We start from the raw sequence: 24,766 nt of genomic DNA on the forward strand, positions 1-24,766 counted from the left end.
AGCTATTCACATGTTCTCTATACACTTAGTTTTATCCCCTTCTTTTTATTTATTGTGTGGTAATTTGCTATTCTGTAACAGCACAATAATTATAAATATATTTAAGAATTTATTCTCATTTCTGACATTTGAATTACAATATCATTAAGAAAATAGGTTTTATTCTCATTATGTTCTATATTGTAAAACTATGGTTATTTTTCAAGCTATAAGATTAGGCTGGTATTCAAGGCTTTCTCTTCATAATTTTAACTCAACTGTTTTTTCATATTATCTTCTGTCACTTCACCAATGCAATGCCCACTCTACCAACCCAATCCAATCCAAGTCCTGCTAGCTTTTGGCACACCAACCTGTACACCAAGAAAACTCCTGTTTTCTCCACAAGCCGTACCCACCTTCAAGTACCATTCTGAGTCCTTCCTTCTTCTTATTTTTTTATTTTTCATTTTTTTTGAGATAGGGTCTTGCTCTGTCACCCAGGCTGGAGTGCAGTGGTATGATCAAGCCTCCTATAACCTTGAACTCCTGGGCTCAACTAATCCTCCTGCCTCAGACTCCTGAGTAGCTAAGACTACAGGCATGAGCCACCACACCCAGCTGACTAAAAAAGGTTTTTTGGTTTTTTCTTAGAGATGGGGTCTTGCTACATTGCCCAGGCTGGTCTCAAACTCCTGGCCTCAAATGATCCTTCTGCATTAGCTGAACGCCTCTTCTTGATATCCTCTCTCATCAGCCTTCCTGGAGATGCTCTTCCTTCCCTTGAACTTTTACACTGTGTATATCATTCTCTTGGACCTTGGCAGTTATTACTTCACATTGCTTGCTAACTTTCCATGTCTATGGCTGTGGTAATTCTAACTGGACTGTACATTCTTGAAGATCAAGTCAGTTCTAAAATCAGTATCTCCCACAGTGCTTAGCATGGTGTCTTATACATTAAAAAAAATCACTGAAATTTAAGAGTACTTATATTAATATTACACTCATAATATCTATATTACTATTTAAACAAGTTAAAGATCTTTTTTTCTAAAACATGAAGTGCATGATAATAAGGTCAAATTTTAATTTTAATTTGAAATTTGAAACTCCTTTGTATCTAGTATTTTTGGTTTATCTGCTTTGATGAGCAGGATGGCGAATTTACCTATTAGCCAATAAAGAATTCCATTTTTTTATTTCTTAGTTTTGGTTATAAAATTGGGTCTGATCTGTAGGAAGTAAAGTCAATGATTAGCTGCTAACTAGATTTCTGGACTCTAAACTTGAGGTTTTAGTTTGTCTTAAACTACTATGAGGATTGGCCAATACGAAAGTCACTATGTTTATGTAATTTTGATCTCCATCATGAGAAAAGTAGTAGAGTTTTCTTGATTTCAAAGCATTCCAAATAAATAATCCCAGGTCTCTAAAGAAAAACAAAATCAAGAACTACCACAAATTTGCTGAATGTATAAAAATTAGCAGAAATAATCAGAATTCTCATCACATTTAGAAAGAGTCTTGGTTATTCCAAGTAAAAGAATGGCTAATAAAATGCATACAGTTTTTGGAAGGAGGGGAGGAAACTTAGAAATCAAGTTTGGTATACAATCACAAAACAAGGTTGCGTTTTTTTCTTAATAGTAATTTATATGCTTTGAAAAAGGGTGAAGAATGTTATAAATGGGACTTCCTCTGGGTTTCACCTGAAAATTTTAATAGACTTCATCTTTATTTATTTCTTTAATTTTTTTTTTTTTTTTTTTTTTTTGAGACGGAGTCTTGCTCTGTCACCCGGGCTGGAGTACAGTGGCCGGATCTCAGCTCACTGCAAGCTCCGCTTCCCGGGTTTCCGCCATTCTCCTGCCTCAGCCTCCCGAGTAGCTGGGACTACAGGCGCCGGCCACCTCGCCCGGCTAGCTTTTTGTATTTTTAGTAGAGACGGGGTTTCACCGTGTTAGCCAGGATGGTCTCGAACTCCTGACCTCGTGATCCGCCCGTCTCGGCCTCCCAAAGTGCTGGGATTACAGGCTTGAGCCACCGCGCCCGGCTTTAGACTTCATCTTTAAAAACTGAAATTTCATTATGTTTAATGACCAATAGAAATTATAGAACCAAAAAAATAAAAAAAAGGGCATTTAAAATATTAAATATATAAGATATTGAAACTTTATATTACTATGTATTACTCAGTAAAATATATTTATTATATAGCTCAATTTATTTTATGTTAATCTCAAATATTAAAAGGAACTCCTTGGCTGGGCACGGTGGCTCACACCTGTAATCCTAGCACTTTGGGAGGCCAAGACGGGCAGATCACGAGGTCAGGAGTTCAAGACCATCCTGGCTAACACGGTGAAACCCCGTCTCTACTAAAAATACAAAAAAACTTAGCTGGGTGTGGTGGCGGGCGCCTGTAGTCCCAGCTACTCGGGAGGCTGAGGCAGGAGAATGGTGTGAACCTGGGAAGCAGAGCTTGCAATAAGCTGAGATTGCACCACTGCACTCCAGCCTGGGTCACAGAGCTAGACTCCGTCTTGAAAAAAAAAATTCCTTATACCAATTGATTCTTTTTAAAAAAATTCATATTAGCTTTTTAAATTGACAAGCCTAATTGTTTCATCTTCCAAATCACTGTTACAGACAGTATCTCATTTGATCATTATAAGGATCCTAACAGGTAGTTATAGCAGATTTGGCAGGTGAGTAAAGTGAGGTTAGGGTTATAGGCCAGGGTTTCTCAACCTCAGCACTGTTGAGATTTGGGGCTGGAAAATTCTTTGTTGTGGGGAGGCTATCCTGTAAATTGTAGAATGGCTGTTAACAGCATTCCCAGGCCTCTACCCACTAGAGGTCAGTAGCATTTCCCCAGTCTCCTCCACCACACAGGATGTGACAACCAGAAACGTCTCCAGACATTGTCAAGTGTCTTTTGAGGGGCAAAATCTCTCCCAGCTGAGAATCAGTGGTATAGGCCCACAGTCACATAGCAAGTGGCTGAGCTAGGGTGAAAACCCAGATTCTCCAACTCCTCAGTACAGAAAGCAGCTCAGGCCTCTGGATCATGCTGCCTATACCACATAGTACCACCCATCTGTCCAGAGTCTTTCAGCCTCAGTTAATAGCTATCTTCTTTTTTCAACACATAATCATTTGCATGAACAAAATGCCTCCCTCCTAGACCTCTAAGTATTTTCTCATATTATGTTTCTTATAATTCTTCTAAATTATTTTTATATAAACTGCACAACAGAAACTGAAAAAGAAATCCACATACCGTTTTATAAAATTAGCAAAAAGTATCCGATGGGAGTATCCTAGCCTTCGAATTCTTGCTGTTTCCAGAATTCCTGTGTACCGAAGCTGCAGCAGAACTTTCTCTTTGTCATATTTTCTTGCCTGACGCTCATTATTTGGTTTGATGCAACGGACGAAATGAGGTTGGCCCACCACCATTTTAGACAACAAATCCATCAGGGAATACTGCGATACGCAACAAAAATAAATTTCCCAATGTAGCATACAAAAACGTACGAGCTTGCAGGCCTTTCTTTTTACTACAAGAATAACATTCAAAAAAATGAATGTTATAAATGCTCCCACTAGTCACAGCAAATGGAGGAAAATCTGTTTTAATGAACATTTTATTCATGTAAAGTTCTAAAAATACAGATTTACTTACAAAAATGTAGAGGCAATAATTAGGAATTTAGCTGTTAAAAGTTTGCTTCTAAACCATTAAGGCAACTGCAATTAACAGATAAAATTATTTTTGATGTAGTTTGTAAGCAATTATATACTCTTAGGCTAACTTGCCAAATTATAATATTATACAATCTGGTTAATCCTGCTTATATATTAATTTCCTTGTCCAACTCTCTCTTTGTGGAAGGTAAAAAAGGGAATACTTTACAACACACATTGGAGCTTACTGGAGGATGGAGGGTGGGAGGAGGGAGAGGATCAGGAAAAACAACTAATGGGTACTGGGCTTAATACCTGCGTGATGAAAAATACTCTGTTCAACAAACCTCCATGACACAACTTCACCTATGTGACCAAACTGCACATTTACCCCTGAACTTAAAATACAACAACAAAAAAAGGGAACACCTTAATCCCTGTTAGGATCATCTCTTAGTTTAAAATAAGGACAGAAAAGTTAATAGCGTTTAATATGTAGGAAGTAGATATAAGCAAAGTTATATCCAATTAAATATTTTCATCAGTTCTAATTTGATCATTTTCTTATTTAATTTTGGAGAATTTTAAAAATTCACATAGATATGAAACTGTGTTCTATACCAATACCTTATTAAAACAGTAGCCAATTACTAGACAAGTAAGTATAACATATTAGGATAATCAACTAAAAGTGGAATCCCAGAAAGGAAGAATCTCAAAGACCAGGATCACATTTATTGGCGAGGTAATGTATGGACACAAATAGCAATTAATGGCTGGATCTCATTTAGTGCTAGAAATGTAAGAGCCTACAGTCACAAAGCCAGTGCAAAACAAATGCTAAAACTGGCAACCGACAAAGCTCTGAATTTGCATAGCTTCCTTTTGGGCACTGAGGCTCAGATGTGATCTTTTCAAACAGCTGGGTCTGTCACTTTGGAGTCTTTTTCATTACATTTATCTGTAAGTCATCATTCCTTTACTCATGCAAACATCTGCCAGGTACTGGTGGTATAGGGGTGATACTCTGAGCAGGAGCTTCCTGCAATTTAGGCGCTGGTTTTTCTGAGGGAAAAAGCATAGTGTTACACTGTATCCAGTCTTCTCTGCAGAATGAAAAATAGCTTTAAAAACATACTTCATGTTGTGTGGCATTATCTTCTATCATTTCTCACTTCAGCCTGAAGATTAAAAAGATTTCATGAACTAACCTGGTTTAAACATACATACAGCATTTGATGCCAGCAACAGTGGTATGATAATGGCCTTGGGTAACTCACTTAAAAAAAAGGAAACTTGGCTGTAAATACATTCAGTGATTCAACTGAGCTGCATTTCTGATGTAAAGTGAAATGTATCCGCAGCAAACGTCAGGTATTAAGCATATAAATGTACTAGGCACTACTCAAAGATGATGAAGTACACACTATCTTCTACGAGCTTAGGACTTAAAAAATATTTAGTAGGCCGGGCGCGGTGGCTCAAGCCTGTAATCCCAGTACTTTGGGAGGCCGAGACGGGTGGATCACGAGGTCAGGAGATCGAGACCATCCTGAGCTACACGGTGAAACCCCGTCTCTACTAAAAAATACAAAAAACTAGCCGGGCGAGATGGCGGGCGCCTGTAGTCCCAGCTACTCGGGAGGCTGAGGCAGGAGAATGGCGTAAACCCGGGAGGCGGAGCTTGCAGTGAGCCGAGATCGTGCCACTGCATTTGCAGCCTGGGCGACAGAGCTAGACTCCGTCTCCAAAAAAAAAAAAAAAAAAAAAATTTAGTAAAGGTATTCATATATTTTTTGAAGAATTTTATTTTTCTGCTAGAGAGCTGGATATATTAACTGAACACTTAAATTTAATCTAATTTCCTCCACCTCCTCCACATTAAATTATATAAGTAATAACTCCAAGTTTTAGTGGTATTTTCTCCATTTTCATTGGATGGTAATAGGTTTTTATCAGAATAGGTAAACAAGAACTGGAACCAATAACAAGGGAAGGGTTATCTAGAGCACAGAGGAAAAAAAAGTACTTGTTTTTTTCTTTTCTCCTGTATTGCCCAAGGAAGGAAGGTTGCCTTGATCCTATGCTAAGCACACTCCCTTAAGCATGTTACCACATCTTCCTGATGACTCTTCTCCTCGCTCCATTCCTACCGGGCTCTATTTTCCTTCTGAGGTTTTTAGCGCTCTACAAGAAGGGTGATATGAAATGGAGATGGATGCTCAGCCTTGCCCTATCTGTCTATTCTAAAATCATTCAGGAGGGGGAAGGAGAATTGGTAGTTACCATAGCATTGAAGTAAAAATCCATTTAGGTTTTATTCTAGTGGAAATGCATTCTGTTCTATGGACAAATTTTAATCAAGGTATAGACTTGCATTAAGATTGACCTGGGATACGGCCAGGCACGGTGGCTTACATCTGTAATCCCAGCACTTTGGGAGGCCAAGGCGGGCAGATCACGAGGTTAGGAGATCGAGACCATCCTGGCTAACACGGTGAAACCTTGTCTCTACTAAAAATACAAAAAATTAGCTGGGTGTGGTGGCAGGCGCCTGTAGTTCCAGCTACTTGGGAGGCTGAGGCAGGAGCATGGTGTGAACCTGGGAGGCGGAGCTTGCAGTGAGCTGAGATTGCACCGCTGCACTCCAGCCTGGGTGACAGAGTGAGACCCCATCTCAAAAAAAAAAAAAAAAAAAAAAAAAAAAAAAAAAAAAAGATTGATCTGGGATACAATAATTTCCCAGGTAGAATGTAAAAACAAACCAATCCACAGATTTTGAAGGTAGATGCTAACATATCCTGTATCTAACAACAGTAAATGGAATACAATATTCTCTTCTGCTAGTGTTACTGGCTTTTGATCTATAACCCATTTAGACTAAATAGCACCCCTAAGCACAATACATCACAGTTTAATATCTTACTCTAAAATATGATGCAACTGTTTGTGTTTTCATGTTGGTCGTCTCTCTGGCATGACGTGTGGCTTCTCCAGTGTCGCCCTAAAGAGACCGAGGAAGACAGTGATGCTTTGGTATCTATTGTACTTTATTATCTACAGAGACCATGTGGCATTTTCTTTCAGGCTATCTTAGTTTATGCATAACAGCAAAATGTTGATATTCTTCCTTTAGGTAATTGTTTAGTCAGTCTCATTGGAATTTTAATTGGTCTTATGTAGACTGTGAATATCTCTCACCTTCATTAGTACATTTTTAGTTGGTCTTAGTCTAACACTTAAAACTAGCTAAAAAAGGGCTGGGCATGGTGACTCACACCTGTAATCCCAGCCCTTTGGGAGTCCAAGGCAGGCAGATCATTTGAGGTCAGGAGTTCGAGACCAGCCTAGCCAACATGGTGAAATCCTGTCTCTATTAAAAATACAAAAATTAGCCGGGTGTGGTGGGTGCCTGTAATCCCAGCTACTCGGGAGGCTGAGGCAGGAGAATCACTTGAGCCCAGGAGGCAGAGGTTGCAGTGAGCCGAGATCATGCCACTGCACTCCAGTCTGGGTAACAGAGTGAAACCCCAGTCTCAAAAACAAACAAACAAACAAACATAAAAACTCCCCCCAAAAACTAGCTAAAAAACAGTTGGAAATATTAATATATCAGAAATGCATGATTATTTTAGCCCCTAGCAGTAACAAGAACAAAACATACATATCTGTTCAAACAGAAAAGCAAGATCAAAGGGAGAAAAGCTAAGAAAAAACTGTTGACTTTGAGAAGCATACAAATATTGCCATTGTACTGGTTAGATTCTTAGACTCACTGCCAAGGAAAAAAGCATTTTCTTACCTTTGCCAGGTTGATTAATTTTTCTGAAGTCCTCATTTGATAGTTTATAACGTTTTTAGTTTTAGAATGTGGCAGATTACCTATGAGAATGTAGAAAAATGTAATATACCTTTTAGAATCCTTAATGGCTAGATGATTTTTCCCATTTACTTAAATGTTAAAATAAGCATTGTTAATCCTGCAATACTCATAATCACATGCTTGGTCAACTATTTATGGAGGAACTCAGGAATAAAAAAATTATGTAAAAATGTACAACAAATTTTAAATTCAGAAAAAAACTCTTGAGCTTGGAAAACAGAAAAGGCAGAGGTAAGTGTTGGGTTTCCTTTGAATTGCTAGAAGACTTGAGATGACTATGATTGAGGGAGCAGTTTGCTTCTTATTTTTTTGTGTGATAAATCGCATCTGAGATTTTCTTTAACATAGGCTAAGCTTTACAACAGGCTTGAAAAATCATATGAATCAGTAATTTGGATGAGGTAGTTATAAGCAAATCAACTATGGTTGGAGGCAATGGCCTTTTTCAGTCTAACTTTCAGAAACATGTGCTTCATTCTAAGGACTACACAAATGCACACAATCCAAAGCAGTGAAAAAATTATGGCCCGAGAAGTCAGAAAGACTTGGCTTTGAATCTCAGGTATAGTACTTAAACTGTGTTGCTTTTGGGTCATTTACTTAGTCTCTGATCTGCACCCAGAATCCATAAAATGGGAATAATGGTGATTACCTCACAGAGTTTTGATGAAATGCGATAATATGTCTGGCACATGGAAGGCCCCTGAAATGCAGTTCACTTTCACAGCTTTCTCACCCCCACCAGGCACAAGGAACCAACCAACCCACAATCCAAGAGTTTATTATCCTAATAGTAATTGGCAAAATATCTTCAAAATGCAGTACCAATTCAGAATGATCATTTCTTGTCTCTCTCCTTCTTTTAGGTGATAAGTAGAGGCTGAATGTTTTTGGCAAATCTTTCCCATTCTTTATGGTTGCAAAAGGCTGACCTGAGATGGTGCAGGAAGGAATCATGTTGGGGATGTGCCTGGCAGTGCATCTGCTCTGCCTCCTCCTCTCCCTCCGAACTCCAGGGGAGGGGCTGAGACGGGTGTGTACAACAGTTTTCATGCTAGGCTTGCCCTGCACACTGCCCTGTTCACTTTTCAAATGTGAAACTTACTGACTACAGCAGAGTTGACAGAGACAGCAACAGATGATCTTTAGAATGGCAGTTTCAGGAATTTTGCTTAAATTTATTTATGTAGATCAACGGCAACTAAAATTAGCATAGACTTTAATTTCAGAAAATGTATCCATTTTGATTTTTATGGGTCGGTCACCTAATGAACAAGCTTGTGATAAACCCAACTAAAAACGCGAGCTGCAAGGAACTGTGGTGCACTTTACCCTAAAAATGGCTGAACTATAGGTCATATGTGAAGTCATATATACTAAAGGCCATGGTTATTTTAGAATCTTGAAGACAGCATAATATAAAACTGAAGAACTCTAATTCTAACATTTTCCATTGAGAAACCTTGGGAAAGCTGCTCAACACTTTCAAGCCTTAATGTCTTATTTGTAAAAAGTAGTACCTCCTTACTATGTTATCATTAGGAGTAATTGAAGGTCCTTAGCACGGTGCCTAGCACATAACAGATAACAAAGTTGTCTATGATTGTTATTACATGTTTGCACATCTGGGTGAATATAAAATCCATATGTCTTTGCTATCTCTGAGGTTCTGAGTTTATTGAAACATACTTGACTATGAAGTTCTTCTCTTCTCCCTGGCCAACCAGACACTGTTCTGCTGATAGCCAAGCAACACAACATAGTATTTAGAACCTGACTGCATATTTTATAGGGTGAAAAACATGCAGTTAGATGCATAGATGCTGTTGGTGTATATGGAAAGGGATGGCAATTGTTAAAGTCAAAAGTAATGACTTTTGCTTCTGAGTCAGGTAAAGTAACAGGCTAAATTAACCTTCCCCAAACAACTAAAAAGACATACAAAATAGAAAACAGGTTTCATACATTGTTCATCAAGCAGTGTAAGGATGCTGATCCCTAAGAGAGGAAAGACAAATGGGGAGAGCCCTTTGATTGTGCCAGCTTTCTGTCTGGAGAGGTGTCAGCCTGAAATGCAGGGAGTGAGGGAACTCAGGTAAAGCCTGGGAAAAAAAGCCGATATAACCAATAGAAAACAAGTGGCAAGATGGTAAGAGTCAAATCCAACCATATCATTAATCACATTAAATGTAAATCATCTAATCATCTCAATTGAAAGGCAGAGATTGTCAGACTGGATTAAAAAAAAACAAGACCCAACTATGTGCTGTTTAGAAAAACCCTACTTGGAATATAAAGAAAAAGAATAAGTTGAAATTAAGAGTATGGAAAAAGATATGCCATTCACTCACTAATCATAAGAAAGCTGGAGCCTCTATATTAATATCAGGCAAAGTAGATTTCAGAACAAACAATGCTGCCAAGGATGAAAAGGGTCATTACATAATAACAAAGGAGTCTATCCATCAAGAAGACATAACAATTTTAAATATTTATGTACCTAATAATATAGCTTAAGAATACATGAGCAAAAACTGAAAAAAAAGAGAGGCAAATTGACAGCTATAGTCAAATATTTAAAAATCCCTCTCTCAGTAATTGATAGAACCAGAAGAGAGAAAAACAGTAAGAATACAGAAGATGTGACCAATAGTGTCAAAAAAGTAGACCTAATTGACATTTACAGAACATTTCACCCAACAACCAGCAGAATAAACAGTATTTTCAAGTGCAAATGAAAATAAAATAAGACATAATATTATGGGTCTTAAAACATATCTCTTAAAACTTACAGCAAATGCAAGGATGTATTATGGTCGGGTGGAGTTAAATGGATTAAATAATACAAAGTATGCTCTCTGAACACTATGAAGTTAAATTAGAAGTCCATAAATAATATTTGGAAAATCTCACCATATTTGGAAACCTTATAAACTCTTATAAATAACCCATATAAGTGCTGACACTAGAAGAATGTCTTCTTAAATCAATGATCTAAGTTTTACCCTAGAAATTAAAAAAAGGAAACAAAATAAAACACAAAGTGAGCAGAAAAAGAAAACAACAAAGATAAATGAGAAAGAAAAAGAGAATGAAATAGAAACAAAACCAATAAAAAAAATCAATGAAACCATTTGAGAAGATCAATAAAATTAATACATGTCCAGGAAATATATCAAGAATAAAATGAGAGAAGACACAAATTACCAGTGTCACTTATGAGAGAGCTGACATAACTTCAGGATCTACAGATATTAAAAGGATAGTAAGAAAATGTTATAATCAACTGTGTCAATAAATTTGACTATGTAGATGAAATAAATTTCTTAAAAGACACAATCTACTAAAACTCACCCCAAAATTAGATAACTCAAACAGCTTTATGTTTATTAAAGAAATTGAATTTGTAGTTGAAAATCTCACAAAACATCCTTCAGGCCCCGTTGGCTTCACTGGTGAATTCTACAAGGCAACTTAGGAAGAAATAATACTCATTCTACTATTCCTGAAAATTGAAGAAAAGGCAATACTACTCAATTTATTCTATGAGGCCAGCATTACTGTGATTCCAAAATCACAAAATAAAGCATAAGAAAACTATAGTGCAATATTCCTCAAAAACATAGATGCAAACATTCTTAAAACATGTTTGCAAACTGATTTCAGCAATATATAAAAAGTACAATGCATCATGACCATTTGAGGTTTTTCCCAGGAATGATTAAAAAATCAGTCACTGACCATCTAACAGATGCAGCATTGTTCATAATAGCCAAGATATGATCAACCTAGTTGTCCATCAATGGATGATTGGATAAAGAAAATGTGGTGTCCACACACACACACACACACACACACACACACACACACGAATACTATTCAACATGGTTGAACCTGAAGGACACTATAAGTGAAATTAGTCAGTCACAAAAAGACAAATACTGGATAGAATCTGTGGAATCTAAAAAAGTTGATTTCATAGAGCTAGCGAGTGGCATAGCGGTTACTAGCAGTTGGGGTGGTTGCAGTGGGAGGAGGTGGGTTGGGGAGATGTTGGTCAAAGGATAAAAAGTGTCAGCTAGATAGGATAAATAAGTTCACAGCAATGTATTATATACTTGAAAATTGCTAAGATAGTAGATTTTAAGTGTTCTCACCACAAATTATATACAGTAATGTATATGTTAATTATCTGGATTTCATTATTCTATAACGTACATATACTTCCAAATGTCATTTGTATACAGTAAACACAACTTTAGCTGTCAGTTTTAAAAAAAACAAAATATAAGGGTAATCTATTCAATAGATGTGGAAAAAGCATTTAACAAAATACAGTATGCATGCCTGATAAAAAAAAAAATCAGGAAATTGGCCAGGCGCAGTGGCTCACATCTGTAATCCAAGCACTTTGGGAGGCCAAGGCAGGTGGATCACCTGAGGTCAGGGGCTCAATACCAGTTTGGCCAGCATGGTGAAACCCCATCTCTACTAAAAATACAAAAATTAGCTGGGCATGGTGGTGCATGCCTATAATCCTAGCTACTTGGGAGGCTGGAGTAGGAGAATCGCTTGAACTTGGGAGGTGGATGTTGCAGTGAGCTGAGATTGTGCCACTGCACTCTAGCCTGGGCAACAGTGTGAGACTGTCTCCAAACAAAAAACAAAAACCTAAAAACAAACAACAACAAAAACAACAACAAAAACAACCACCACCAACAAAAATCACTCAGGAAATTAGGAATTAAAAAAAAAGTAAAGTAACTTCTCCCCTGCTAAAGGGCATCTGTGAAAAAATCTACAGTTAACATTATACTCAGTGGTGAACTGAAAGACTAACTACTCTTTCCCCGAGATCAGAAAAAAGGCAAGAATGTTCACTCTTGCAACCTATCCTGTGTTCAATACTGGAGACTGCATTGGTGATTCTAGCCAGTACAACCAAGAAAAAAGAAGTCAAAAGGAAACATATTGGAAAAGAACAGGCAAAACCCTTTCTTCACAGATGACATGATCATCTGTGAAGAAAATCCTTTGGAATTAACAAAAAAAGCTACTCTGATAAATGAGCTTAGGAAGATTGCAGGGCAAAAAATCAATATACAAAAATCAATTAGATTTCATATACTGGCAAAAACCAGAATTTCAGTTAAAAATTACCATTTATAATCACATAAAAATGTGATACACTAGCAGATAATTTGACAAAGGATGTGCAAAACTTGTACACTGAAAACTACAAAATATTGCTGAAAGAAATTAAGGGAGACTTAAATAAATGGAGAGCTAGACTGTGCTGATTGGAAGATTTAATATTGGGAAGATACCAAATCTCCCATTATTGATCTATAATTTCGGTGCATTACAATCAAAATCCAATCAGGATTTTTGGTAGAAATTGAGAAGCTCATTCTAAAACGTATATGGAAAAGCAAACAAATTATAATTACCTAAACAAGCCTGAATAAGAACAAAGTCAGGCTAACTTGTACTGCCTGATTTCAGGACTTTATAGAAAGTTACACTAGTCAGGAAGTGTGCATTAGCCTAAAGATAGATAAATATCAATGACACACAATACAGAGTCCAGAAATAGACCTATTCATTAGTCAACTGAGTTTTCAAGGAGTGTCAAAGCAATCCAATGGGGAAAGAACGATCTCTTCAACAAATGGTGATAGAACAGGGAGGACTGGAGGAAAGGATTATAAAGGGTCATGAAGAAACCTCATTTGTGAGTGATGAGTATGTTCACTATTAATCATGGTGATAGTTTTACAGGTGCTTATAGACGTCAAAAACTCATCAAATTTTACTGTTTAAATATGTGCTGTTTCTTGTATTTCAGTTATACTTCAATAAAACTATGAAACAAGAAATGTAGAAAACAACTTTAAACTCAAGTAAAGGAAAACAACCCAAATTATATTTTTTCTACTTAACAGCAAATGCAAGGATGTATTATGGTTGGGTGGAACAAAGACACGCCCAGTTTTAATCAATAAGAGAGCCCACCAAACTTTTGGAACCTCAAAGAATCATCCAAAATCTGCCCACTCCTGATTTGCGCAGGTAATTCTGAACTCTGGAGGTCAGTATACTCTTGTAGTGAGTAGCTAGAATAGCACTACTATGGTGAGTGCTGCAAACACTTACCTTTAATGAAAAACTAGCTTATTTATATTCATTTCTATATTTTCTTCAGATGATCTGGGGCAGAGGATATTAACAAATGAGTATTTAGTGAGCCGAAAACAAACTCACATGAAAAATTAAGGATGAAATTCGTGAAAAGCACAGAGGTAGAAACTAGTTGATTGGGCTTGAGAAAACGTACAGGTAAGGAAAACTGCCTTACCTGTTTTGGTCAGAGGGTGGTTGACTAGTTGCCTAATTACACTGTTGTCGGATGACCTCAAAAGTAGCACAATATCAGTTGGAAGAGTGTCTCTGTTTTTAGCTAAGAATCCACTTGCATTATAGAGGACCTGTTGATACAGCATGCTATAATTATCACAATCAATGTCATTGTCATCCTCCTCCTCCTCCTCACCATCATCATCATCATTATCAACAGATACTCATTATGAGCTTACTCTATGTTCAGCAACAGGGATACAAGCATTTACTAAGGTAGCCCCTTGTAATCTGTGTCTCACTGATTTTATTTGGGTTGAAATGACCAAAGAGGTTTGATTCCTCTCATTTATTACGTTGGGAATTTGGTATGTTTCTTTTCTCTATTTGGAGGGATGGAGCAGCATAAAGGAAGCATATTGAGCCACAAAAGCATTCCTATTTCTATGATAAATGATCCACCTGTATTGAATTGGCCATGATAGATTTATATCTCAGTAGTAGTGTGATTTAAATACACTGTGGCTTTTTGTGTTTCTGGCACTTCTAAATAATGTTATTACTTAAAAAAAAAGTTTAGAGATGAGGTTTTGCTATGTTACCAAGGGTGGTCTTGAACTCCTGAGCTCCAGTGATCCTCCCAAAGTGCTAGGATTACAGACACGAGCCACCATGCCTGGCCAATTTTATGACTTTTTAAAGATCAATGTAATCCAAAGATTTTTGTGGAATGATCCAATATAGTACTTGTTACGGGTCAAATTGTGTTCTTCCAAAATTCAGATGCTGAAGATGTAAACTTTCACTGTGACTATATTTAGAGACAGGGCCTTTATGGAGGTAATTAATGTTAAATAGGGTATAAGAGTAAGACCCTACACCAATAAGACTTGTGTTCTTATAAGAGCGGGAAGAGGAACCAGGGATATCTCTCCCCACTCCCTATGCTCACATAGCAAAGGTCATGTGGGGACACCTTGAGAAGGTAGCCATCTTCAAGCCAGGAGGAGAGGCCTCCCAGATGCTAACCCTTCTCAGAGCACCTTGATCTGTCAGCCCCCAAAACTGTCAAAAAAAAAAAAAGAGTCTGTTGTTTAAGTCATGCAGCCTGTGACTTTTTTTTATGGCAGCCCGAGCAGACTAATAGATTGTTAAAATCTAATTGTTAAAAAAAACTAGATAAAATGATTATAGGCTTTTTAAAAATTTTTTATTTGAGACATAGTCTCACTCTGTCGCCCAGACTGGGGTGCAGTGGCGCGATCTCGGCTCACTGCAACCTTCACCTCCTGGGTTCAAGCAATTCTCTGGTCTCAGCCTCCCAAGTGGCTGGGACTACAGGTGCATGCAATTCCTAATGGATGTTTAAAACAGGCTTTATTTGGAAAATGATATGCTAAGAATCATTAGGCTATAACTAATGATTTAAGGTATACTTTAAAAATGATGAAAGTCTGTGGGATGTTGACAGACATATGGAGGTTGCCAAGCAGACTAGAATGCTTTAAGTTCTGTGTAATTTTATTTTTATGTATTTCTCATTTGATACATTCTTTCTTGATCTGAATGTCCTCTTTGTCCTCCCATATTTATGACATCATTGTGAAGGAATGACCTGTCATTCTCTGCAGAAGGAAGGAAAGAGAGCATCCTCTGGGTCTAGGACAACATATTTGAGGTTCGTTCTGGTGTGGAAATGTGTTTCTGTCAATGTAGAGACATTTCCTCCTCTAACTGCATGGTAATCCATCCATCTGGCTTAGCTCAGTTATCTGACTGTATCTCCAGCCTGGCACCTTCTCTTCTTGAAAGGGAGGAGGGACAAAGAGTGCAGTAGAGAGAGAATCATCTAAAGTCTGAAAAGGGCAGTTTATACCAAAGGTCCTCAGGCATTGTTAAAAGAAGGAAACAAATAGGTAACCATTGCCAGCTAATCTCACCCAAGGATTCTTTCAGTTTTGTGTCTTTTCTTTCCTGTTTTTTCTTAGTTACTGAAAAACAATTCCTCTAGAAAAACTATAACGTTATGATTGTTAAACTAAGAGAAAGACTTTTCTTTTCACCTCTTCAGCATAGATGCCAGCAGAGCATGCCCTGGAGTGGGTGTGACCTCCATAGTGAGTGGCTGGCAAAGGACAGGTTCAATCACAGGACATCAGAGGGCATAATTAGGACCAGTTGGGGTGGAAACAGACAGCTATGACATTATTATTATCTATAAACATTTTGGGCCATAATTTTTATGTCCATCCTATTATTCATTAAAAGGCTAAAGAGAAACCCAGTCATAATTAAGAGTTCTTACCTTTCCTGCATAATGGTGAATTCCAAAACTAAGTTCCAATCTTTTGGGTCTCCAGAAGTACTGTGATTTCAGGTTACCTTCAAATTTTTCTGTAGAAAAATACTGAACTCATACATCAAGCATGTATCAGATCCTCAAAAAATACTGTGAGAATCATTTACCATAAAAAGGACAATGTGCAGCGAACAAAGAAAATTTTACATAGCTAATATATGCAGATTTGGAATAGAATTATATATGGTAAAGTAAAACTCAAGATCATTAATTTCTACCATTACATTATGATTTAGGGCATCAGTCCTCATGCCATGTCATGCGTCAGAGTCACCTCGAGGGTTTTTTTTTTTTTTTGAGATGGAGTTTTGCTCTTGTTTCCCAGGCTGGAGTGCAACGGTGTGATCTCGGCTCACTGCAACCTCCGCCTCCTGGGTTCAAGCGATTCTCCTGCCTCAGCCTCCCAAGTAGCTGGGATTACAGGCGCCCACCTCCAGACCTGGCTAATTTTTTGTATTTTTAAAGTAGAGACAGGGTTTTGCCATGTTGGCCAGGCTGGTCTTAAACTCCTGACCTCAGGTGATCCACCTGCGTCGGCCTCCCACAGTGCTGGGATTACAAGTGTGGGCCACTGTGCCTGGCTGAGGGTTTGTTATAACACAGGTTGCTGGGCCCCAACCGCAGAGTTTCTGACTCAGTAGGTCTAGGGTGGGATCCAAGAATTCACATTTCTAACAAGTTCTCAGGTGGTGCTGATGCTCCTGGGCGGGAGACCACATTTTGAGAACCACTGGTACAGAGCAAGTGAACTACTTGAGACTGACCAAAGAAGTTTGTAAAACACAATGTGATGTCAAGCCATGAGCCTAAAAATCTAGTGTTTTTGCTCTCTTTTCTACTTGTAGAGCTGTAAATTATTATTGATTACATGAGAAATAAAACATGATCTTAAAGGCAGCTGAATTTCTATAACAATTTTACCACCTTCAGAGAACTTGTTCTAGAAGGATCATTTGATCTAAAAATCAGGTGACTGCTGTGAAATGATTTTCCCCACCACTTTGGGGTCAATTTATTTTCCATCTGGTATTGTCCAATTCAAGGAGAGATTTAAGCCAATCAGTGAGTCAGAAAGAAGAGACATCACAGACCTAATGGTAAGAAAGAGGCTCTGCATGTCACCCAAAGTAAATGACAGAAAGATGTGAATCCACATTTTCTGCAAGTATTTCTCATACAGAATAAATACCTCCTATCATCAGGGAATACAATGTTCTGCGTTTAAAACCTTTTTTTTCAGATATCTGAAAAATCTAAAGTTTTTTTTTTTTTAATTTAAGGAATAAGACATTTTCATTTTAACCAGCTTGAATGGTGATCTTTTAAAATGTATTATACACATCTCTGCCTTCTCAGACACAAAAAGTAGATTTAATCTTACTTTGATGACTTAGGATTATCATGAACATTTATTAATGTGTGGTAACTTGGAGGTTATTAAGTATTTGAAGCGATTTGCCCCTATTAAATACATGAATAGAACAGAACATCACAGATTAATTTATTTCCTACCTGTTAACTATCTCTTTTCAATTCCAGAGCTATCCTTCTGCCCTGCTCACCAATTTCTAATTTTGGGCTGGAAAATTTCTAAGGTCATTTATAACCTGTGATTCTTGGTTGAGCTTCACCATAAAATAAGGAGAAGTCCAATATTTAAACTTGCTTAATTTATCACTAAATATTTTAACCTATCATAAACATGCACTGGTCCAGGTATTAAATCCAAAGGCTCTTCTTTAAAGTCAAATATGCAGGCTTTATGACAGCTATTTTCTCCCAGATAATTCAAAGCCATTTAAAAATATCATTCAGAATAACATGACTCTATTCATAAAATCATGCAGACACACTGGACTGAAAACTCACCTACAAGAGTCTGGTCAGTGGCCTTGGGAAATCTACTTTCTTCATCAAGTAGGGAAAGTAAACCCATTGGCTTTTGCAGAAACATATCTAAGAGGGGCCGGTTATCCTCATATTCAATAACTCTAGCATCCACATCTTCATTTAGGTATTCATTCTATAACAAAGACAAAACCACTTAAAACTGTGAATAATATATAGCTTGATAGTAATTACCTAAAATTTTACTTTACACATATTAAAATAAATTGCTCCCTTTGACGTTGCTTTTTTTTTTTTTACGGAGTCTCGCTCTGTCGTCCAGGCTAGAGTGTATTGGCGTGATCTAGGCTCACTGCAATCTCTGCCTCCCACGTTCAAGCAATTCTCCTGCCTCAGCTTCCTGAGTAGCTGGGATTACAGGTGTGCACCACCATGCCTGGCTAATTTTTGTGTTTTTAGCAGAGATGGGGTTTCACCATGTTGACCAGGCTGGTCTCAAACTCCTGACCTCAAGTGATCCACCCGCCTCGACCTCCCAAAGTGCTGGGATTACAGGCATGAGCCACCGTGCCCAGCCTGAACTTGCTCTTAAACTGAGAGTATCATTTTATTTTTCTCTCCACAGAGCTGCTTGTTCCTTAAAGTCAGAACTGATTATACTTAGGGTAGTAATAACAGAAGCTCTAGTCTCCATACTAGAATTATGGACATCCTAAGTTTTCAAGATGTAGGAAAATATGTTGTTAATGAGAAGTAACAAAATTATGTTCCAGACTTTACAGAATATTTAACTAGATACATCTTAGAGGTATACTTCCCCCACTGAATCTTTCAAGCACATGTATATAACTTTTCAATCATAATTCCAGCAGACAGCAGAGGGTTATAGAAACAACCAGTGGATTGAGTACCAAAGACACACAGTTTCATCTCTGGGCTCTGCCACTTGACTAGCTACAAAATCCTTTGGAATTTCCTTACTCTATAAACATCTATTTTCTAATCTATTAAATGGGGGTAACAAACCCCATTTTACAAAGTAATAACATATGGCATATTAATAACAATTTGCTGTTGAGTATAGTGTAATATAAGATGTGTATAATAGAAACAATGAACCACAGATAATTACTGTAGGGGTAAGGTACCAGCATAGCATAGGTACCTATGATCTACTTTACAAAAGGGACATGAAGGCTTGTGCCCAGTTGGCTTCTATGACTCTGCCTTCACACTGTCCCCAGCCCAGTGCTGAAGTCTGTCAGATAGAGTATATGCGTGACCTCTGAACTATGACATGCAGCCAAGCTTGCATGGGGGGGAGTCACCACTTCTCAGACGATAAGCAACCATTCCTGGTAAGTGTATGAATCAATCACTGACACGGGTGGAACACTCTGTGACATTCCCATGTTTAAATTACAGACCATTTTCATTGTTATTTTAATATATGCTTTAATTCATTGAATACCGAAGGCACTATAGTGGGTGACAGAGAAGTTTAAAACGAGCTCCTGGCCCTCCACAGAGTTCAAATATAATTTGAGTAATAATGCAAGGTAACATATGATGGATAATTACGATGTATAATGTACTACAATAGTAAAGAGAAAGAAAAATTTCTGGGAACATCTGCAATGTAGCCAGTGGCAGGTGGGACATTTTGATAAACCAGAGCTTTTAATCACTACGGTAGGGGCCTTATGAAGCTGAAATTTCATTTCAAAGGTGTCACCAGGAAAAACAAATGTATATTTTTAAATAAAGTGAAATCTAATTCACAAAAATGAGAAGAATAGATGGTCTAAAAGGTGGAGAACCTAAAAGGCATTTAGCTTATCCAGTATATGAAAATGAAAACGATGACTTGAAGTTTCACAGCTTTTGTATTTGAAGGTAACCTTGGGAGAAGTGAGTAGACCTAGAATTATTTTACTGTTAGACACATCATGCTCACAGCATATTATAGTTTAAATGGCAACTGCAAAGTTCAAAACAACTTTTGTCTGTTTTATATAGAAAGTACACGAGGTTAAGGTCTAAACTAAAGCATTTGTCATTTCTATTTGCCTGGGTCAAAATCCACTGATTGTTTCTGTGGCGGGTCACACAGAGCAGAGATGAGTGGTGTGGAAAACAATAGGCTTCCTTTCAAGATACTTGTTAGTATTAGGAACTTCAGGCAAACTAAGACAGAAAAAAACGCTATTACTCAGAATTTATAAAATACTTTTAGCAAAATTATAATGCCTAAAATAATTATGTATTATATAGCAGTTATGATCCCAAAATGCTTAGTTGTTTTCAAGCATATGTGGAGAAACAAAGCTCCTATTTCTTCAGAAAGTCCTCTGCTCTGCCCTGTACATTAAAAATATATTTAGGGACCAGCACGGTGGCTCATGCCTGTAATCCCAGCACTTTGGGAGGCTTAGGTGGGCGGATCATGAAGTCAGGAGATTGAGACTATCCTGGCTAACACAGTGAAACCTTGTCTCTACTAAAAATACAAAACATTAGCCGGGTGTGGTGGCGGGTGCCTGGAGCCCCAGCTACTCAGGAGGCTGAGGCAGAAGAATGGCGTGAACCCGGGAGGCGGAGGTTGCAGTGAGCTGAGATCGCGCCACTGCACTCCAGCCTGGGCACAGAGCGAGACTTCGTCTCAGAAAACAAAAACAAACAAACAAACAAACAAATATACATTTAAAGCAGAAAGTGAGCAGAGTTATTAACTGTATTAAAGCTGAAGTGTTTAGTCAATACAATTCCTACTCTCTTCAGACTGTCTGAGTTCCCTTTTGAAAATAGACGAATAATCATTATATATATATTTTCTTCAGGAAAATCAGAAGATTTAGATGTTAGGAAATCTTAGGAAATCCCACACCTGGGTAAAGTTGTCCCTTGTTTTTTTCTTCTTCTTTCTTCTTTCTTCTTCTTCCTCTTCCTCTTCCTCTTCCTCTTCTTCTTCTTCTCCTCCTTCTCCTTTCTTCTTCCTCTTCCTCTTCTCCTCCTCCTCCTCCCCCTCTTCCTCTTCTTCTTCTTCTTCTTTTCTTCTTCTTCTTCTTCTTCTTTTCTTTTTTTTGAGACAGAGTCTCGCTCTGTCACGCAGGCTGGAATGCAGTGGCACTATCTCGGCTCACTGCAACTTCTACCTCCTGGGTTCAAGTAATTCTACCTGCCTCAGCCTCCCAAGTAGCTGGGATTACAGGCACCTGCCACCACATCCAGCTAATTCTTTCATTTTTAGTAGAGACGGGGTTTCACCATATTGGCCAGGCTGGTCTTGAACTCCTGACCTCAAGTGATCCATCTGCCTCAGCCTCCCAAAGTGCTGGGATTATAGGCATAAGACACCGTGCCCGGCCTCTCCCTTGTTTTTCATTGAATTTTGAGTCTGAGTCATGAAGCGGCACAATGGCAGGAAAGCCCATAAAAGGTGCACCTCTCCAGCTACGGCCTAAACAACAAACTTAAATATTTAGGGCCAAAGGGCCATTCCAGGAGAGATTCAAGATGACTACATTGAGCCCTCAGACTTGCACAGCAGTATGGAAGGGTGGTCACCATGGGCTGAGAGAGGCTGCAAGCGTCCACATGGCTTATAAATCAGGTGCAAACTTAAGTACAGATTACTCAGCACAGATGAGTAATACAATGAAGGTTCACTTTCATCATTTAGATCTCACCTCCTCAGAGAGACCTTCCTTCATTTTCCTAATTCAGCAATTTTCCTTCCTTAACTGGTCACTCTCCATGTACTCTATCATGCTCTGGGGTACCTCTTTGTGCATCAAGCTTTTCTGTATTTTCTATTACATCTTAAAACTGAGTAGACGATCACATGGTATGAACATTTTACAGGCTTCTGAAACGTGTTTGTAGATTGACTTTTTTTTTTTTTTTAAGACAGTCTGTTGCCCAGGCTGGTGTGTGGCAGCATGATCTTAGCTCACTGCAACCTCTGCCTCCTCGGTTCAAGTGATTCTCCTGCCTCGGCCTCTAGAGTAGCTGGGATTACAAGCGTGCACTACCACGCCTGGCTAATTTTTGTATTTTTAGTAGAGTCGGGTTTTGCCATGTTGACCAGGCTGGTCCTGACCTCAAATGAATCCCCCACCGCACCTCAACCTTGGCTTCCCAGAGTACTGCGATTACAGGCATGAGCCACTGCTCCCGGCTGTAGATTGATTTTTTGAAAGCTTGCAGAAACTGCACTGTAATCATAAACACTTCTAACTTGCTGCATCCTCACAAGCAATGAATATTTTCATTGAAACAGTTTTAATCCTTTGGGATGCTGAGGCGGGCAGATCACCTGAGCTCAGGAGTTCAAGACCAGCCTGACCAACATGGAGAAACCCCACCTCTACTAAAAATACAAAATTAGCTGGATGTAGTGGCTCATACCTGTAATCCCAGCTACTTGGGAGGCTGAGGCAAGAGAATCACTTGAACCCAGGAGTTGGAGGTTGCAGTGAGCCAAGATCATGCCATTCATTGCACTCCAGCCTGGGCAACAAGAGTGAAACTCTGTCTCAAAAAATATATATTTTTAAATCTATTTTTGATGGGGGAAATGGTAGCCTATTGTTGTATTTGCATTTCTTTGATTATGTATTTACTTCAGAGGATAGATTTTGGGAGAAATAAAGTAGATACATGCTTAGCACATACTATATACTTAATGTCTGTCAACCATTATTAGGAGTATTATTGTTTTGAAACTAGATAATAAGAAACATGACATGTTTTGGACTCAGAGGCTTCCTTACAGCATCAGTTGTTGTGATGTTGCTGAAGATTTGTGACTAGCAATCAGACAGAGTTAAATGAAGGGAACGTCTCCTGGACTTTCTTGAAAACATCCTTGGTGTCAGGTTCACATTTGCTCCCTGGTCTCTTTCCCATTTGCTTCTGTGTGTCCTCTTGGTCCTGTGACTACATTCTACAGGAATCCATTCATGAAGCTGGCATTTGAGTGACTTTCCTGGGGAAATCATCCTCTTTAGTGCTGATCTCAGTGGACTGACTTGACAAGGGCAGTCACAACATCAGCTGTGGTTTCTGCAGCCCTCGCCGGCAGGTCTAGACCCCTTCCCTGTCAGCTTGCTCACACTGCTTCTATTGCTCTTGCATTGCATCTCTGTGGCACACGAAGTAAGACTTCTCTTGCCTTTCAATAATATGAGTAATTTTGAAGAAAAACGTAAGCCCCAAGCTTGAAAATTTTTGCTTCTGTCACCATGATGATGATATTATTATCATAACATAATCTTATCAGAAGGTTCTTGAGATATGGCAAGCTACAGTCTTCAAGTATTCCTTAGAATTTGACTTTAAACAGAATTCTAGAACATTGTTAGAAGTCAGATCTCTAATAATAAAAAATGCAGTTGGAAGACCTAAATGAGGTACCATTTGTTGGGAAGATGGACTCGAATAATGGTGAACTATCAGGGGAACCTGCCCCAGTATTTTAATGTAGGTTCTTTCTATTTTCCATAAGTGTTGGCCGGCTGAGAAATAAAGAGAAAGAGTACAAAGAGAGGAATTTTACAGCTGGGCCACCGGGGGTGACATCATATATCAGTAGGACCGTGATGCCCACCTGAGCCTTAAAGCCAGCAAGTTTTATTAAGGATTTCAAAAGGGGAGGGGGTGCAAGAACAAGGATTAGGTCACAAAGATCACATGCTTCAAAGGGCAAAAAGGAGAACAAAGATCATATGCTTCTGAGGAAACAGGACAAGGGCAAAATCAGAAACTCCTGATAAGCGTCCAACAAAGATCACAAGGCAAAGGGCAAAAGCATAATTAGTGATAAGGGTCTATATTCAGCGGTGCACGTATTGTCTTGATAAACATCTTAAACAGTGGAAAACAGGGTTCAAGAGCAGAGAACCGATATGACCTCAAATTTATCAGGGCGGAATTTTTCCCCACCCTAGTAAGCCTGAGGGTACTGCAAGAGACCAGGGCGTATCTCAGTCCTTATCTCAACCGCATAGGACAGACATTCCCAGAGCAGCCATGTATAGACCTCCCCCCAGGAATGAGTTCCTTTCCCAGAGTATTAATTCTTGCTAGGAAAAGAATTTAGCGATATCTTCCCTACTTGCACGTCCATTTATAGGCTCTCTACAAGAAGAAAAATATGGCTTTTTTTGTCCGACCCTGCAGGCAGTCAGACCTTATGGTTGTCTTCCCTTGTTCCCTAAAATCGCTGTTACTCTGTTCTTTTTCAAGGTGCACTGATTTAATATTGTTCAAACACACATTTTACAATCAATTTGTATAGTTAACACAATGATCACAGTGGCCCTGAGGTGACATGCATCCTCAGCTTACGAAGATAACAGGATTAAGAGATTAAAGTAAGACAGGTATAAGAAATTATGAAAGTATTATTTGGGAACTGGTAAATGTCCATGAAATCTTCACAATTTATGTTCCTCTGCCGTGGCTCCAGCCAGTCCCTCCATTCGAGGTCCCTGACTTCCTGCAACAGTGAACTATTTCAAATCTTTCTGTTTCCTTAGTTGAAGTTCCGAAATTACCCAGGTCTGGGATAATTTAAAATATAGAATAACCTATATTTCTAGTTCACAAATAACTTTAGCACTCAGAAATGAATATTTATTGCC

The 24,766-nt window shown here is 38.4% G+C and overlaps 1 protein-coding gene across 1 annotated transcript in view; it reads right to left on the reverse strand.

Moving 5' to 3' along the window:
* Window positions 1-24,766, reverse strand: part of MYO3A (myosin IIIA) — a 261,495-nt gene that overhangs the window by 50,282 nt on the left and 186,447 nt on the right. The window contains exons 21-26 of the mRNA XM_011963820.1: window positions 18,141-18,294; window positions 16,218-16,306; window positions 13,914-14,043; window positions 7,475-7,554; window positions 6,599-6,676; window positions 3,266-3,471 (exon numbers count right to left, since the gene is read on the reverse strand). Coding sequence (XP_011819210.1) covers window positions 3,266-3,471; window positions 6,599-6,676; window positions 7,475-7,554; window positions 13,914-14,043; window positions 16,218-16,306; window positions 18,141-18,294 — 737 coding nt within the window. The remainder of the gene's footprint in view (window positions 1-3,265; window positions 3,472-6,598; window positions 6,677-7,474; window positions 7,555-13,913; window positions 14,044-16,217; window positions 16,307-18,140; window positions 18,295-24,766) is intronic.

This window comes from Colobus angolensis, unplaced genomic scaffold (assembly GCF_000951035.1).
Source record: "Colobus angolensis palliatus isolate OR3802 unplaced genomic scaffold, Cang.pa_1.0 Scaffold63, whole genome shotgun sequence".
NCBI lineage: Eukaryota > Metazoa > Chordata > Mammalia > Primates > Cercopithecidae > Colobus > Colobus angolensis.